General features: G+C 40.7%; 1 protein-coding gene across 1 annotated transcript in view; it reads right to left on the bottom strand.

Annotated features, from left to right (window-relative positions):
• Nucleotides 1–484: 484 nt before the first annotated feature.
• The window catches only part of TBC1D1 (TBC1 domain family member 1), an 872,759-nt gene continuing 857,279 nt past the window's right edge, over nt 485–15,964 (bottom strand). Inside the window, exon 20 of the mRNA XM_053700277.1 lies at nt 485–1,430. Within this exon, the coding sequence (XP_053556252.1) occupies nt 1,245–1,430 (186 nt within the window). The 3' untranslated portion in view covers nt 485–1,244. The remainder of the gene's footprint in view (nt 1,431–15,964) is intronic.

Raw genomic sequence — 15,964 nt, forward strand, 5'->3', positions numbered from 1 at the left:
CTTTAGACAGTTTCATAACTGGTGTTTCTGGTGAGCCTGCAGGCTCGCCAGAAACACGGGCTCTCAAACTCCATCCGGAGCTTGATAAATGGACCCTTTAGAGTGGATGAGTTAGCATTCAAATATTGTTTGGGGAAAAGTGAGTATACAGCATTTGTAATTCAGAAACATGATCATTTTCAAGGAATCTGAATACTTTTGCAAGGCACTGTATCAACCAATTACTGAGCAGCACATTAGAGTGTAAGGGTTCTGAATTCCACAAAAAGTACAGGAAAACCAGGCAAAATAAATAATGAAATGTACATGCATTTTTTTAGTATACTCTTTCATGACGAATTGAATATTTGCATTTAATGTCCCTACAAGTCAATTACTGCCAAAACTAAATCTACACTTAATTGATCTGAGAACACAATGGAAGAACTAAAAAAACAAACATCAACTTGGAAAAAAACTAAACAAAAACGTATGTGATTCACAGTGACAATTTAAGAAGAATGAGTTTATTTTATGAACATGAAACCAGATTAAATGTATATAATTTAACAATTATTTGTCTGGTGAGGAAAAAAACACCTCAATATAACTTAAACAAGAGCTACAGTGAATGTTTAGTAGATAATACAGCAAGCTGATGAAATGAAGCATTATTTCAATAATAATATAAAAACACAGCAGCCAAAAAAAAAGAAGAAAAGTTAAACCTGAGTCTTACTCATAAAAACTATTGCAAATAGATCTAAAAATACGATGCTGTAAAATCAATAAAAGTATAAATTGCTAATGTTCATACTTGTACGGGCCGGCAGTGCAAAGGTTGCACACTTTTTACAATGTAGCAAAACGCCTGATGAAAAAATGTTTTCCATTATCCAAATTATACTGAAATCCCATTACCTTCATCCCCCCTTGCTACATTTATATAAAAATATTCTGCATGTCAATAATAAAATAGAAGTTGGATGTGTAACACCTAAAACGTTAAAATAAAAATATACATATATATTACAATGTTTTTAACATTCCAAATGTGTGTGTTATGAATTCTTCCTAAGAAGCAAGATTATTGTAAACTGGATTTCATCATCCATGGTGCATCATTGATATATTTCTTGAAGAATATGTATGCAATACTAATAACGCTATAAAAAAGTCATGCGACCCAATACTGGGTATGATTGCTGTGCTGTGATTTATCCTGTGCAAGTCATGAAATAGTTCATGTCCATTCACTTTGTAGTTCATTTTGTCTCAGTAAAAATAGAGTCCTCATTCGGTTTTTTTATTTGACATCTAAGTTCTTTGATTGTATCAAGTAAAGCTGAACGCTCCAGTTCTAAAGTCAGCAAAGACTGCTTCAATTTGACTTCATTGCTTTGTAAACTTTCTATGGTAGATTCTAACATTTGAATTCTTCCATGTGATACCTGGGGAGAGACAAGGAAAATGAATAGCTTTAACAAATTAAAACAAAAAAACCCCAAACACATGAATTGTTCTTTCAAATGAAGTCATATCATTATGTAGAGGTTATGGACTGAATATGTTGTAGTGAGCAGAAGACTTTCACTAAGACCCCTTACACTGTCAACTCAAATATACATATAGTTGCCTATGTAGTTAAAAAGTAGATTGAATACTATATTATCACAATGTTATAAAAAAAATAATATATGTTTATCTGATAAATTATTTTCTTTCCTGGCATGGAGAGTCCACGAATCCATTTGAATTACTAGTGGGAATTCAACTCCTGGCCACCAGGAGGAGACAAAGAACACCCCAGCAAATGAGTTAAGTATCACTCCTACTTCCCGTAAACCCCCAGTCATTCAGCCGAAGGAATATGGAAAGAGAAGATGACACAAGGGCATAGAGGTGCCTGAGGTTTAAAACAAAAATGACAAAATCCATCTTAAAAATTAAGGGCGGGTTGTGGACTCTCCATGCCGGGAAAGAAAATAATTTATCATCAGGTAAGCATAAATTTTGTTTTCTTTCCAATGGCATGGAGAGTCCACAATTCCATTCTAATTACTAGTGGGAACCAATAACCAAGCTAGAGGACACAGAATGGAAGGAGAACAAGACAGGCGTACCTAAATAGGAAGCGTATATGTGAAACGCGACCTCGTCAGGGGCATCCTTTCTATGTTTTTAACTAGCACTCTGTTGATTATGACTACTTAATATTTAATCTTAAAATTATTGCTAAAATATTTGTTGTTCTTTATGGGGGGAAGGATGGGGAGGGCATCATGTATATTGAAGTGAATACTCTACCCTAATATAGGGCAATACAGGACATTGATCCTAAATAGAGGCTCTCATTTACAAAGTACAGTAGAATGTCCCTTTCCCCCTTCCATTACATCCCCTAACTTGATGCAAAAAAACAATTTAGCAACACAGTAGCGGATAATACAAGTCAAGTTGTGTTTTTAACTTGTTATATGGCACGCAAAAATAATTCTATATGGCACGCAAAAATAATTCTTTAACATTATGATTGAAGCTGCCTTTTTAAACCATAACTAGTAAAAGTTAAATTGTAAAGTTTTGCAAAAAAACTTTGTGCAGAAAGAGCATTTCTTTTCCTATTTTCTTAATATGTTCTTTTTCTAAATGTACCTAAATAGAAGGCACCACCGCTTGAAGAATTTGGAAAAAGTATTCAATGAGGACCAAGTGGCTGCCTTGCAGATCTGTTCCACAGAAGCCTTATTTTTAAAGGCACAAGAAGAAGAGACAGCCCTAGTGGAATGAGACGTAATTCTCTCAGGAGGCTGTTGTCCAGCTGTCTCGTAAGCCAACCGAATAACACTGTAACCAAAAGGAAAGAGTAGAAGAAGTTGTCTTCTGACCCTTCCGTTTACCAGAGAATACAACAAAAAGGGCAGTAGATTGATGAAAATCCCTAGTTGCTTTCAGATAGAACGTCAGAGCACGCACCACATCCAGGTGCAACAGACGTTCCTTCTGAGAAGGAGGATTAGGACAGAATGAAGGAATTACAATTTCTTGATAAATATTGCGGTCCGAAACCACCTTAGAAAGGTATCCCATTATTACGAAGGACCGCCTAATCCGCATGAAAAATAAGGTAAGGAGGGTCACACTGTAGCAGGGCTGCCACTAGAAATGTTGGGGCACCTGACTCAGCCAGTTTTCAGGGCCCCCCCAGCGCACGCCCCGCCTTCCCCAGCGCACACCCTGCCCCCCCAGAGCACGCCCTGTCCGCATATGTATACATATATATATATATATAAATAAATAAATAAAATGATCTGCCTTTGTGTATAGAAAATAGATGAGATAAGTAGGTGCTTTTCTGAAGGCTCCAATCATTTAAATGGGTTGTGTGTTCAATGAGCAGTTTCATATACCAAAATTAATTGAAAGGAGCAATATCAAATACATGCCCTACTCTGCAGCATGCATTACAAGTCATTGGTAAATGGCAACATATAAAAAATGGGAAACCAAAACACAAGATCAATTAAAGGGACACAGAACCCCATAAACAACTTTCTAATTAGTTCTGTTATCAAGTGTGCTTCATTCTATTGGTATCCTTTGTTGAAGTAGCAGCAATGCACAACTGGGACCTAGCTTAACACATATAAAAAGAGAGAGAGAGATGCACTCAGCTGAGACAGAACATAAGCTAGAAAAACTTCCGTGCCTGTTCATTTTAGGGTGCCACTCAGGGTGCATACTTTTTTTTTTTTTAAATAGTTTTTATTGAGGTTATGAAAAAAATGTTACAAACAAGATTCAACTTTAAACAATAACAACTTGGTGATAATAAGACATACATTATTAAAGCATTAGTATAGTTGAGTAGCTGAGAGGTAAGAACTCTAGACAAAGAGTCTGAGCATTTCTGGAGGGATGTAAGTATCATAACCATGGAGTATAGAGCTATGTACAAACTTCCAACTATCTATGTGGTAATGAAGGAATCTATAATATAAATATGGAAGTGATAATCTAAACATGGTTAGCTTGTATGTCAGTAAGAAGATGATGAGTTCTATAATGTAACCTCAGTTTTATATTATATAAGTAGGATAAGTGATCCCTTCCTTGCTAGAGAGAGCTTTCATAAAGTTAACTATTCAAATAGGATTGGGGCAAGTGGGGGGTTAGCTTTTTGTTTTGGTCACTCTTGGATCATAATATACTAGGAAAGGGGAAAGGAGTGCAGCGGGCAAGAGCCGCTCTAATTGAAGGAAAAAAGGGGTGGGGGGGTGGGATGGGGGGCGGAGCTATTTAGAATGTCAGAGTAATAAATTGGAGGGAATAAATGTAGGTCATATTACATGGTTAGAAAAGTGGGTCCCAGATGGGGTGCTTTACTGTGTATGTGGCTAAATAAGGAGGGCAGGATTATCTTAAGTAATATAATAGGACTTATGTATTACATATGATAAAGGTAAAAGAGCCCTAAATATAATAGGGGAGTTCCAGCGTCAATTAGGTGTTGTGAGTTATGCCTTATATAATATGCAGTAATTAAAACATTTCACTATTAATGGTGTCCAACATCAAGCCATATATGATGAATAAAGTAACTCCGAGGTCCCGGCCGCAGACCCAGTTGTGTATATATAATGATAGGCGTATATGACTTGGACCGGGCTGCATGTATAGTGAAATGCCCATCTAGATGTAGTGACCTACCTGTAAGACTTAAGATATAGGGTCTAGAGAAGGCTGAATGGGGTGCATAAGGGAGGAGGCAAAGTAAGGAGTTGCTGAAGTGACTAGAATAATGTGAACCACATATGTAACAATGTTAACTAATGAGTACATCAATCTTGGGTATACATTCAAAATTATCTAGAATAACTCAAAAATGAATAGATAACTAAAGATTAATACACAACCTTACAGTCTCCAGCAGAGTTTAGGACAGTCTTATAGGCTGGAAATAGGGCTGACAGAGACGCTTAGTCAGGATTATTTTCACATTTCAGTGTACAAATAAATGGTGCAATAAAAAAAAATATATATAGTATAAACATAAAATACTTATGATGTGTACACAGGAAAAGCAAAACAATGGATCCTGCAATTCTTTTCTGGCATTAAAAGTAAATAAATCTAACCAGTATCAGTTGTATAAAACATTAATAACCTAGGGTAATATTTACAATAACGTAAGGAGCAGTCCAACTAGCCAGTATAAGGAAAAATAGTCAGACTTAATACAGGGAGTGCAGAATTATTAGGCAAGTTGTATTTTTGAGGATTCATTTTATTATTGAACAACAACCATGTTCTCAATGAACCCAAAAAACTCATTAATATCAAAGCTGAATAGTTTTGGAAGTAGTTTTTAGTTTGTTTTTAGTTACAGCTATTTTAGGAGGATATCTGTGTGTGCAGGTGGCTATTACTGTGCATAATTATTAGGCAACTTAACAAAAAACAAATATATACCCATTTCAATTATTTATTTTTACCAGTGAAACCAATATAACATCTCAACATTCACAAATATACATTTTTGACATTCAAAAACAAAACAAAAACAAATCAGTGACCAATATAGCCACCTTTCTTTGCAAGGACACTCAAAAGCCTGCCATCCATGGATTCTGTCAGTGTTTTGATCTGTTCACCATCAACATTGTGTGCAGCAGCAACCACAGCCTCCCAGACACTGTTCAGAGAGGTGTACTGTTTTCCCTCCTTGTAAATCTCACATTTGATGATGGACCACAGGTTCTCAATGGGGTTCAGATAGGTGAACAAGGAGGCCATGTCATTAGATTTTCTTCTTTTATACCCTTTCTTGCCAGCCACGCTGTGGAGTACTTGGACGCGTGTGATGGAGCATTGTCCTGCATGAAAATCATGTTTTTCTTGAAGGATGCAGACTTCTTCCTGTACCACTGCTTGAAGAAGGTGTCTTCCAGAAACTGGCAGTGGGACTGGGAGTTGAGCTTGACTCCATCCTCAACCCGAAAAGGCCCCACAAGCTCATCTTTGATGATACCAGCCCAAACCAGTACTCCACCTTGCTGGCGTCTGAGTCGGACTGGAGCTCTCTGCCCTTTACCAATCCAGCCACGGGCCCATCCATCTGGCCCATCACGACTCACTCTCATTTCATCAGTCCATAAAACCTTAGAAAAATCAGTCTTGAGATATTTCTTGGCCCAGTCTTGACGTTTCAGCTTGTGTGTCTTGTTCAGTGGTGGTCGTCTTTCAGCCTTTCTTACCTTGGCCATGTCTCTGAGTATTGCACACCTTGTGCTTTTGGGCACTCCAGTGATGTTGCAGCTCTGAAATATGGCCAAACTGGTGGCAAGTTGCATCTTGGCAGCTGCACGCTTGACTTTTCTCAGTTCATGGGCAGTTATTTTGCGCCTTGGTTTTTCCACACGCTTCTTGCGACCCTGTTGACTATTTTGAATGAAACGCTTGATTGTTCGATGATCACGCTTCAGAAGCTTTGCAATTTTAAGAGTGCTGCATCCCTCTGCAAGATATCTCACTATTTTTGACTTTTCTGAGCCTGTCAAGTCCTTCTTTTGACCCATTTTGCCAAAGGAAAGGAAGTTGCCTAATAATTCTGCACACCTGATATAGGGTGTTGATGTCATTAGACCACACCCCTTCTCATTACAGAGATGCACATCACCTAATATGCTTAATTGGTAGTAGGCTTTCGAGTCTATACAGCTTGGAGTAAGACAACATGCATAAAGAGGTTGATGTGGTCAAAATACTCATTTGCCTAATAATTCTGCACTCCCTGTATAGTCATCATGTATATTAAAGTTAGTGTGCTATGTACAAGATCATGCAGGACTGAATCTAATAGGCGGTATATATATGACCTAATTATCTCAGGTACCTCCATGCTACCCATAATATACATTAAGCGTATGCCATAGTGAGCAAGCAACAACCTATTACTGTGGGCAAGTACAGGTCAGGTAAAATTGGTATTAATAACTAGAACGCCATCATACATCTGGTGTAATAAGTTAGGAATCGACGTCAAGCTTGTTAGCTCTCATTACGAAGTTCCAACACACAGAACCTGCAGATGAAAGGTAAAGCCCCCCAAAAAATAGGATTCAGTGGTATGCCACAATTTTTTTTTTTTTATATGGCCGCAGTTTATATAGGGCGGCTACCACAAATAATATATACTATAATTTTAGGAAAGGAGTACAACAGGTTCACTACATATTGCTCTTAGCCTAGGAGGTGGGGGTTTATTTATACTAATCATGCAGGAAGCGTCAATTTAAACCCTTATGTTCTGCTTGTTGGAAGTAGACTTGCAGGATATTATAGTATGAAAGTCTCCAAGGAGCCCTCAGATCATATTACCTTGCTAAATAAGTAAAGGCAAATAAAGCTAAATGAACCTTATCATCATGAAACAATGTACCTTGCTTACTAATAGGGATATGGGCACCTTATAAGGTGTGAGCTTTACTAGTAAAAGTGATGTGGCAACATTTGAACATACACATAAAAGGCTTCAGCATGTACATGAAAGTTAGTTAATAACACAAATAAAACAAACCAGGGATAATTCTGAGAGAAAATATAAACTAAGAGAAACTTTTAAGCTAAGAAATAAAGCAACTACAATATTCATAATAAGTGGTGTATATAAAGATGATTGAATTCTTTATCCGACCCCTTTAGCGAGCAGACCTGAGGTGGGTACAGTGGATGGTAGCTTCTGTAGTCGTGAGGGGCTCATCACTGACCCATTGTCTATAGTATCTTGTGTAGGAAGATAGGCCCACAGAGCTCCGTCATTCAGGAAAGCCTCCATAGATCTAGGGTGTCCCCCTCTTTCTGTGCTCGTTGTCTGCATGTAGCCATCATCTCCTGAGATGTTAAATACAGGCAAATTCAGTTTGGACTCTAGAAACCCACCTCCAGCAGCTTGGGAAGTCGCGGTAATATCTCCGCGATCATGACAAACTACGCTTGCGGCTGTGCTCTCAAGTTCTGCAAGGCTCACGCTGATGCCACAACAGGAATCTGATGCCCCTGCAAGAGCGAGTATTCGCTGTTAAGCCCAGGGATTACCTTCCAAGAGGGCAGGTTGGTGAGCGATCGTTGATGAGCGGTGTGAGCTGTTTTCAAAATCTTGCGATGGAAGGGAGGAGAAGGTAGCTGCAAGTTTATTCGCCTGCTGGGGCAGCTTTGTGCCGGGATCGTAGTCCTCTCCAGTAGAATTCCGCTCTGCAGCAAGATCTGTATGAAGCTGTAGGAAGTGGGCGTCCATCTTTCTCTCTAGCTGTCTTTGCAAAAGTATTACCGTCGCCATTTTGGATAGGAGATAGCTCTGTTCAGGTTTAGTAGCCTTATGAAGGAATTAACCTTATAGGTAATGGTGTGTTGCGTTGTTACTGTATTTTGCAGTATAGAAGCTCACTGACAATTCTATAGCCCCATATGAGCGACGTTACTGAGACTCCAGTCCATGAGGGGAAATGCTGCGTTATTGTCTCTTGATAAAAACAAGATTTCCTTTTAGATTTCTAGTCCCCAAACGTTCTTTAGTTCACTGGTCGCTATTAGTCTTTCCAGAGATATAACCATTATATGCTTGATGCTGATTTACAAGGATAATAGTTGTTATGGGATAAATAAAATCAGGAGCTGCATCAGAACACGTCCTGCTCTCTTGGTAGTCAGCTCCGCCCCCCGGTGCATACCCTTTTAGCACACTATGCCCCTTCACAGAGAAAAAATATCCTGTAGCATATCAGTCTGACCCTGCCCAATGACAGTCCAGCACCGAAATACCAGGCAATTCTTCTCTGAACAAGAGAAACAACAACCCCAGACGATCGTTTCGGCCTTCTGTAGGCCTCGTCAGTGAGGTGCAGTCGCATCTCTCTAAGGGCATGTGTGCAAGGAGTCCACGTCTGGTTTCCCCTTTAACTCTTAGGGAGACCCAAGAGCAATTTGCATATATAAAAAGAGAGAGAGAGATGCACTCAGCTGAGACAGAACATAAGCTAGAAAAACTTCCGTGCCTGTTCATTTTAGGGTGCCACTCAGGGTGCATACTCTTTTAGCACACTATGCCCCTTCACAGAGAAAAAATATCCTGTAGCATATCAGTCTGACCCTGCCCAATGACAGTCCAGCACCGAAATACCAGGCAATTCTTCTCTGAACAAGAGAAACAACAATCCCAGACGATCGTTTCAGCCTTCTGTGGGCCTCGTCAGTGAGGTGCAGTCGCATCTCTCTAAGGGCATGTGTGCAAGGAGTCCACGTCTGGTTTCCCCTTTAACTCTTAGGGAGACCCAAGAGCAATTTGCATATATAAAAAGAGAGGGAGAGATGCACTCAGCTGAGACAGAACATAAGCTAGAAAAACTTCCGTGCCTGTTCATTTTAGGGTGCCACTCAGGGTGCATACTCTTTTAGCACACTATGCCCATTCACAGAGAAAAAATATCCTGTAGCATATCAGTCTGACCCTGTCTAATGACAGTCCAGCACCTCACCAGCACTGCAACTCACTGACGAGGCCCACAGAAGGCCGAAACAATCGTCTGGGGTTGTTGTTTCTCTTGTTCAGAGAAGAATTGCCTGGTATTTCGGTGCTGGACTGTCATTGGGCAGGGTCAGACTGATATGCTACAGGATATTTTTTCTCTGTGAAGGGGCATAGTGTGCTAAAAGAGTATGCACCCTGAGTGGCACCCTAAAATGAACAGGCACAGAAGTTTTTCTAGCTTTTGTTCTGTCTCAGCTGAGTGCATCTCTCTTTCTTTTTATATTTATACCTAGCTTAACACATCAGGTGAGCCTGTAACAAGAAACATAGCAGCCTCCTATTAGCAACTCGCTCCCAGTAGTGCATTACTGCTCCTGAGCCCACCTAAGTATTCTCTTCAACAAAGGATATCAATAGAACCAAGCAAATTTAAAAACAGCATTTTATTGTAGCCAAATTAAAAGTCACATTTAATAGTTAATTACAATTATATATTGTAACTTTTAATTTGGCTAAAATAAAACGACAGGAGCAGCAAGCCCCCTATATTAAAACAGCGTATACATGAATTTAAAAACCTAATTAGCAAGAGTTTTTTTTCGCATAACCATGCCATCACTTATTCTGTATGTGAACACAGAACACTACTATTTTAACTGACACCTTCACAATTCGCCATCAATTCATGCTCTGCAGACCTCTCTACCTTTTTATACTGTTTCCTCATACACAATAAAGCCAACACAACATTCCTACACTGCAGCTGGTTTACTGTAGTAGTATACAACAGACAACACTTCACCTCCATTCTCTAAACCCCATCATTTATTATATCTATATCCCAAACAGATAAAAACACAATTTATGCTTACCTGATAAATGTATTTCTCTAGTGGTGTATCCAGTCCACGGATCATCCATTACTTATGGGATATTCTCATTCCCAACAGGAAGTTGCAAGAGGACCCACAGCAAAGCTGTTATATAGCTCCTCCCCTTCCTACCATATCCAGTCATTCGACCGAAAACAAGCAGAGAAAGGAGAAACCATAGGGTGCAGTGGTGACTGTAGTTTAAATTTAAAAATAACCTGCCTTAAAATGACAGGGCGGGCTGTGGACTGGATACACCACTAGAGAAATACATTTATCAGGTAAGCATAAATTGTGTTTTCTCTAGTAAGGTGTATCCAGTCCACGGATCATCCATTACTTTTGGGATACCAATACCAAAGCTAAAGTACACGGATGAAGGGAGGGACAAGGCAGGAACTTAAACGGAAGGTACCACTGCCTGTAAAACCTTTCTCCCAAAAATAGCCTCCGAAGAAGCAAAAGTATCAAATTTGTAAAATTTTGAAAAAGTATGAAGCGAAGACCAAGTCGCCGCCTTGCAAATCTGTTCAACAGAGGCCTAATTTTTAAAGGCCCAGGTGGAAGCCACAGCTCTAGTAGAATGAGCTGTAATCCTTTCAGGGGGCTGCTGTCCAGCAGTCTCATAGGCTAAGCGTATTATGCTTCTTAGCCAAAAAGAAAGAGAGGTTGCCGAAGCCTTTTGACCTCTCCTCTGACCAGAGTAAACAACAAACAAAGCAGATGTTTGCCGAAAATCCTTAGTAGCTTGTAAGTAAAACTTTAAAGCACGAACCACGTCCAAATTGTGTAATAGACGTTCCTTCTTTGAAGAAGATTAGGACACAAGGATGGAACAACAATCTCTTGATTGATATTCTTGTTAGATACCACCTTAGGTAAAAACCCAGGTTTGGTACGCAGGACTACCTTATCAGAATGAAAAATTAGATAAGGAGAATCACATTGTAAGGCAGATAACTCGGAGACTCTACGAGCCGAGGAAATAGCTACCAAAAAAAGGACTTTCCAAGATAAAAGTTTTATATCAATGGAATGAAGAGGTTCAAACGGGACTCCTTGAAGAACCTTAAGAACCAAATTTAAGCTCCATGGTGGAGCAACAGGTTTAAACACAGGCTTGATTCTGACTAAAGCCTGACAAAAAAGTCTGGAACGTCTGCCAGACGCTTGTGTAAAAGAATAGACAGAGCAGAAATCTGTCCCTTTAAGGAACTAGCTGACAAACCTTTTTCCAAGCCTTCTTGGAGAAAGGATAATATCCTAGGAATCCTGACCTTACTCCATGAGTAGCCCTTGGATTCACACCAATAAAGATATTTACGCCATAGTTTATGGTAAATTTTCCTGGTGACAGGCTTTCGTGCCTGTATTAAAGGTATCAATGACTGACTCAGAGAAGCCACGCTTTGATAAAATCAAGCGTTCAATCTCCATGCAGTCAGTCTCAGAGAAATTAGATTTGGATGGAGGAAAGGACCCTGAAGTAGAAGGTCCTGTCTCAGAGGCAGAGTCCATGGTGGAAAGGATGACATGTCCACTAGGTCTGCATACCAGGTCCTGCGTGGCCATGCAGGTGCTATTAAAATCACTGATGCTTTCTCCTGCTTGATATTGGCAATCAGTCGAGGGAGCAGAGGAAACGGTGGAAACACATAAGCCAGGTTGAAAGACCAGGGCGCTGCTAGAGCATCTATCAGCGTCGCCCTGGGGTCCCTGGACCTGGATCCGTAACAAGGAAGCTTGGCATTCTGTCGAGACGCCATGAGATCCAGTTCTGGTTTGCCCCAGCGATGAATCACTTGTGCAAACACCTCCGGATGGAGTTCCCACTCCCCCGGATGAAAAGTCTGTCGACTTAGAAAATCCGCCTCCCAGTTCTCTACACCTGGGATATGGATAGCTGAAAGATGGCAGGAGTGAAACTCCACCCAGCGAATTATCTTTGAGACTTCTAACATCGCTTGGGAACTTCTTGTTCCCCCTTGATGGTTGATGTAAGCCACAGTCGGGATGTTGTCCGACTGAAATCTGATGTACCTCAGAGTTGCTAACTGAGGCCAAGCCTGAAGAGCATTGAATATCGCTTTTAGTTCCAGAATATTTATTGGAAGGAGAGACTCCTCCTGAGTCCACAATCCCTGAGCCTTCAGGGAGTTCCAGACTGCACCCCAACCTAGAAGGCTGAAATCTGTTGTTACAATCGTCCAATCTGGCCTGCGAAAGGTCATACCTTTGGACAGATGGACCCGAGATAGCCACCAGAGGAGAGAATCCCTGGTTTCTTGGTCCAGATTCAGTTGAGGGGACAAATCTGTGTAATCCCCTTCCACTGACTGAGCATGCATAGTTGCAGCGGTCTGAGATGTAAGCGTGCAAACGGCACTATGTCCATTGCCGCTACCATTAAGCCGATTACTTCCATACACTGAACCACCGAAGGGTGCGGAATGGAATGAAGAACCCGGCAGGAATTTAGAAGCTTTGATAACCTGGACTCCGTCAGGTAAATTTTCATTTCTACCGAATCTATCAGAGTCCCTAGAAAGGAAACTCTTGTGAGTGGGGATAGAGAACTTTTTTCCTTGTTCACTTTCCACCCATGCGACCTCAGAAATGCCAGTACTACGTCCGTATGAGACTTGGCAATTTGGAAGTTTGACGCCTGTATCAGGATGTAGTCTAAATAAGGTGCTACTGCTATGCCCCGCCGCCTTAGGACCGCTAGAAGCGACCCTAGAACCTTTGTAAAAATTCTTGGGGCTGTAGCTAATCCAAAGGGAAGAGCTACAAATTGGTAATGCCTGTCTAGAAAGGCAAACCTGAGAAACCGATGATGATCTTTGTGTATCGGAATGTGAAGGTAAGCATCCTTTAGATCCACTGTAGTCATATATTGACCCTCCTGGATCATAGGCAGGATGGTACGGATAGTTTCCATCTTGAATGATGGAACCCTGAGGAATTTGTTTAAGATCTTTAGATCCAAAATTGTTCTGAATGTTCCCTCTTTCTTGGGAACCACAAACAGATTTGAGTAAAAACCCTGTCCTTGTTCCTCATTTGGAACTGGATGGATCACTCCCATAACTAGGAGGTCTCGTACACAGTGTAAGAATGCCTCTCTCTTTATCTGGTTTGCAGATAATTGTGAAAGGTGAAATCTCCCTTTTGGGGGAGAAGCTTTGAAGTCCAGAAGATATCCCTGGGATATAATTTCCAACTCCCAGGGATCCTGAACATCTCTTGCCCACGCCTGGGCGAAGAGTGAAAGTCTGCCCCCCACTAGATCCGTTACCGGATAGGGGGCCGTTCCTTCATGCTGTCTTGGAGGCAGCAGCAGGTTTTTTAGCCTGCTTACCTTTGTTCCAGGTCTGGTTTGGCTTCCAGACCGCTTTGGATTGAGCAACAGTTCCCTCTTGTCTTGCATTAGAGGAGGTTGATGCCGCACCTGCCTTGAAGTTTCGAAAGGCACGAAAATTAGACTGTTTGGCCCTGGATTTGGACCTGTCCTGAGGAAGGGCATGACCTTTTCCTCCAGTGATATCAGCAATGATCTCCTTCAAACCAGGCCCGAATAAGGTCTGCCCCTTGAAGGGAATGTTAAGCAGCTTAGATTTGGAAGTCACGTCAGCTGACCATGATTTAAGCCATAGCGCTCTGCGCGCCTGTATAGCAAAACCGGAATTCTTAGCCGTTAGTTTAGTCAAATGAACAATGGCATCAGAAACAAAAGAGTTGGCTAGCTTAAGTGCCCTAAGTTTGCCAAGTATGTCATCCAATGGAGTCGCTACCTGTAAGGCCTCTTCCAGAGACTCAAACCAGAACGCCGCAGCAGCAGTGACAGGGGCAATGCATGCAAGGGGCTGAAGGATAAAACCTTGTTGACAAAATATTTTCTTAAGGTAACCTTCTAATTTTTTGTCCATTGGATCTGAAAAAGCACAACTGTCCTCGACAGGGATAGTAGTCCGCTTTGCTAAAGTAGAAACTGCTCCCTCCACCTTAGGGACTGTCTGCCATAAGTCCCGTGTGGTGGCGTCTATAGGAAACATTTTTCTAAAAATAGGAGGTGGAGAGAACGGCACACCTGGCCTATCCCATTCCTTAGTAATAATTTCTGTAAACCTTTTAGGTATTGGAAAAACATCAGTACACACCGGCACTGCAAAGTATTTATCCAGGCTACACAATTTCTCTGGCACTGCAATTGTGTCACAATCATTCAGAGCAGCTAAAACCTCCTTTAGTAACGCACAGAGGTGTTCAAGCTTAAATTTAAATGTAGAAACATCAGAATCAGGTACTCTGCCTGAGTCAGAAACATCACCCACAGACTGAAGTTCTCCTTCTTCAGCTTCAGCATATTGTGAGGCAGAATCAGACATGGATCTTAAAGCGTCAGTATGCTCTGCATTTCGTCTAACTCCAGAGCTATCTCGCTTACCTCTAAGTTCAGGTAGTCTGGCTAATACCGCTGACAGGGTATTATCCATGACTGCCGCCATGTCTTGTAAAGTAAACGCTATAGGTGCCCTTGATGTACTTGGTGCCATTTGAGCGTGAGTCCCTTGAGCGGGAGTCAAAGGATCTGACACGTGGGGAGAGTTAGTCGGCATAACTTCCCCCTCATCAGAATCCTCTGGTGATAAATTTTGCAAAGACATAATATGATCTTTATTGCTTAAAGTGAAATCAGTACATTTGGTACAGATTCTCAGAGGGGGTTCCACCATGGCTTTTAAACATAATGAACAAGGAGTTTCCTCTATGTCAGACATGTTTATACAGACTAGCAATGAGACTAGCAAGCTTGGAAAACACTTTAATTCAAGTTAACAAGCAATATAAATAAACGGTACTGTGCCTTTAAGAGAAACAAATTTTGTCAAAATTTGAAAAACAGTGAAAAAAGGCAGTTACACAAACAACATTTTTACAGTGTATGTAATAGGCTAACAGAGCATTGCACCCACTTGCAAATGGATGATTAACCCCTTAGTTCAAAAAACGGATAAAAAAAACGACAGACGTTTTTTAACAGTCCCAGCAAAGTGCCACAGCTTTACTGTGGCTCCTACCTTCCCCAATAAACGATTTTAGGCTCTTTAGAGATGTCCTGTAGCATTCAGGGGACTCCTAAGGAAAACTGGATGCCTCAGTCTGTAATTTTAACTGCGCAATAAAGCGCTAAAATAGGCCCCTCCCACTCATATTACAACAGTGGAAAACCTCAGGAAACTGTTTCTAGGCAAAAATAAAGCCAGCCATGTGGAAAAAATTAGGCCCCAATAAAGTTTTATCACCAAGCATATATAAAAAACGATTAAACATGCCAGCAAACGTTTTATATAGCATATCTATAAGGGTAATACCCCTGAGAGTAAGCATGATACTAGTCGTTATTAAATCACTGTATTCAGGCTTAACTTACATTTATCAGGAATCAGCAGCATTTTCTAGCATTTCCAATCCTAGAAAAAATTATAACTGCACATACCTGATAGCAGAATAAACTGCACGCCATTCTCCCTCTGAAGTTACCTCACTCCTCAGACATGTGTGAGAACAGCAATGGATCTTAGTT

This window comes from Bombina bombina, chromosome 2, assembly GCF_027579735.1.
Source record: "Bombina bombina isolate aBomBom1 chromosome 2, aBomBom1.pri, whole genome shotgun sequence".
Lineage (NCBI taxonomy): Eukaryota > Metazoa > Chordata > Amphibia > Anura > Bombinatoridae > Bombina > Bombina bombina.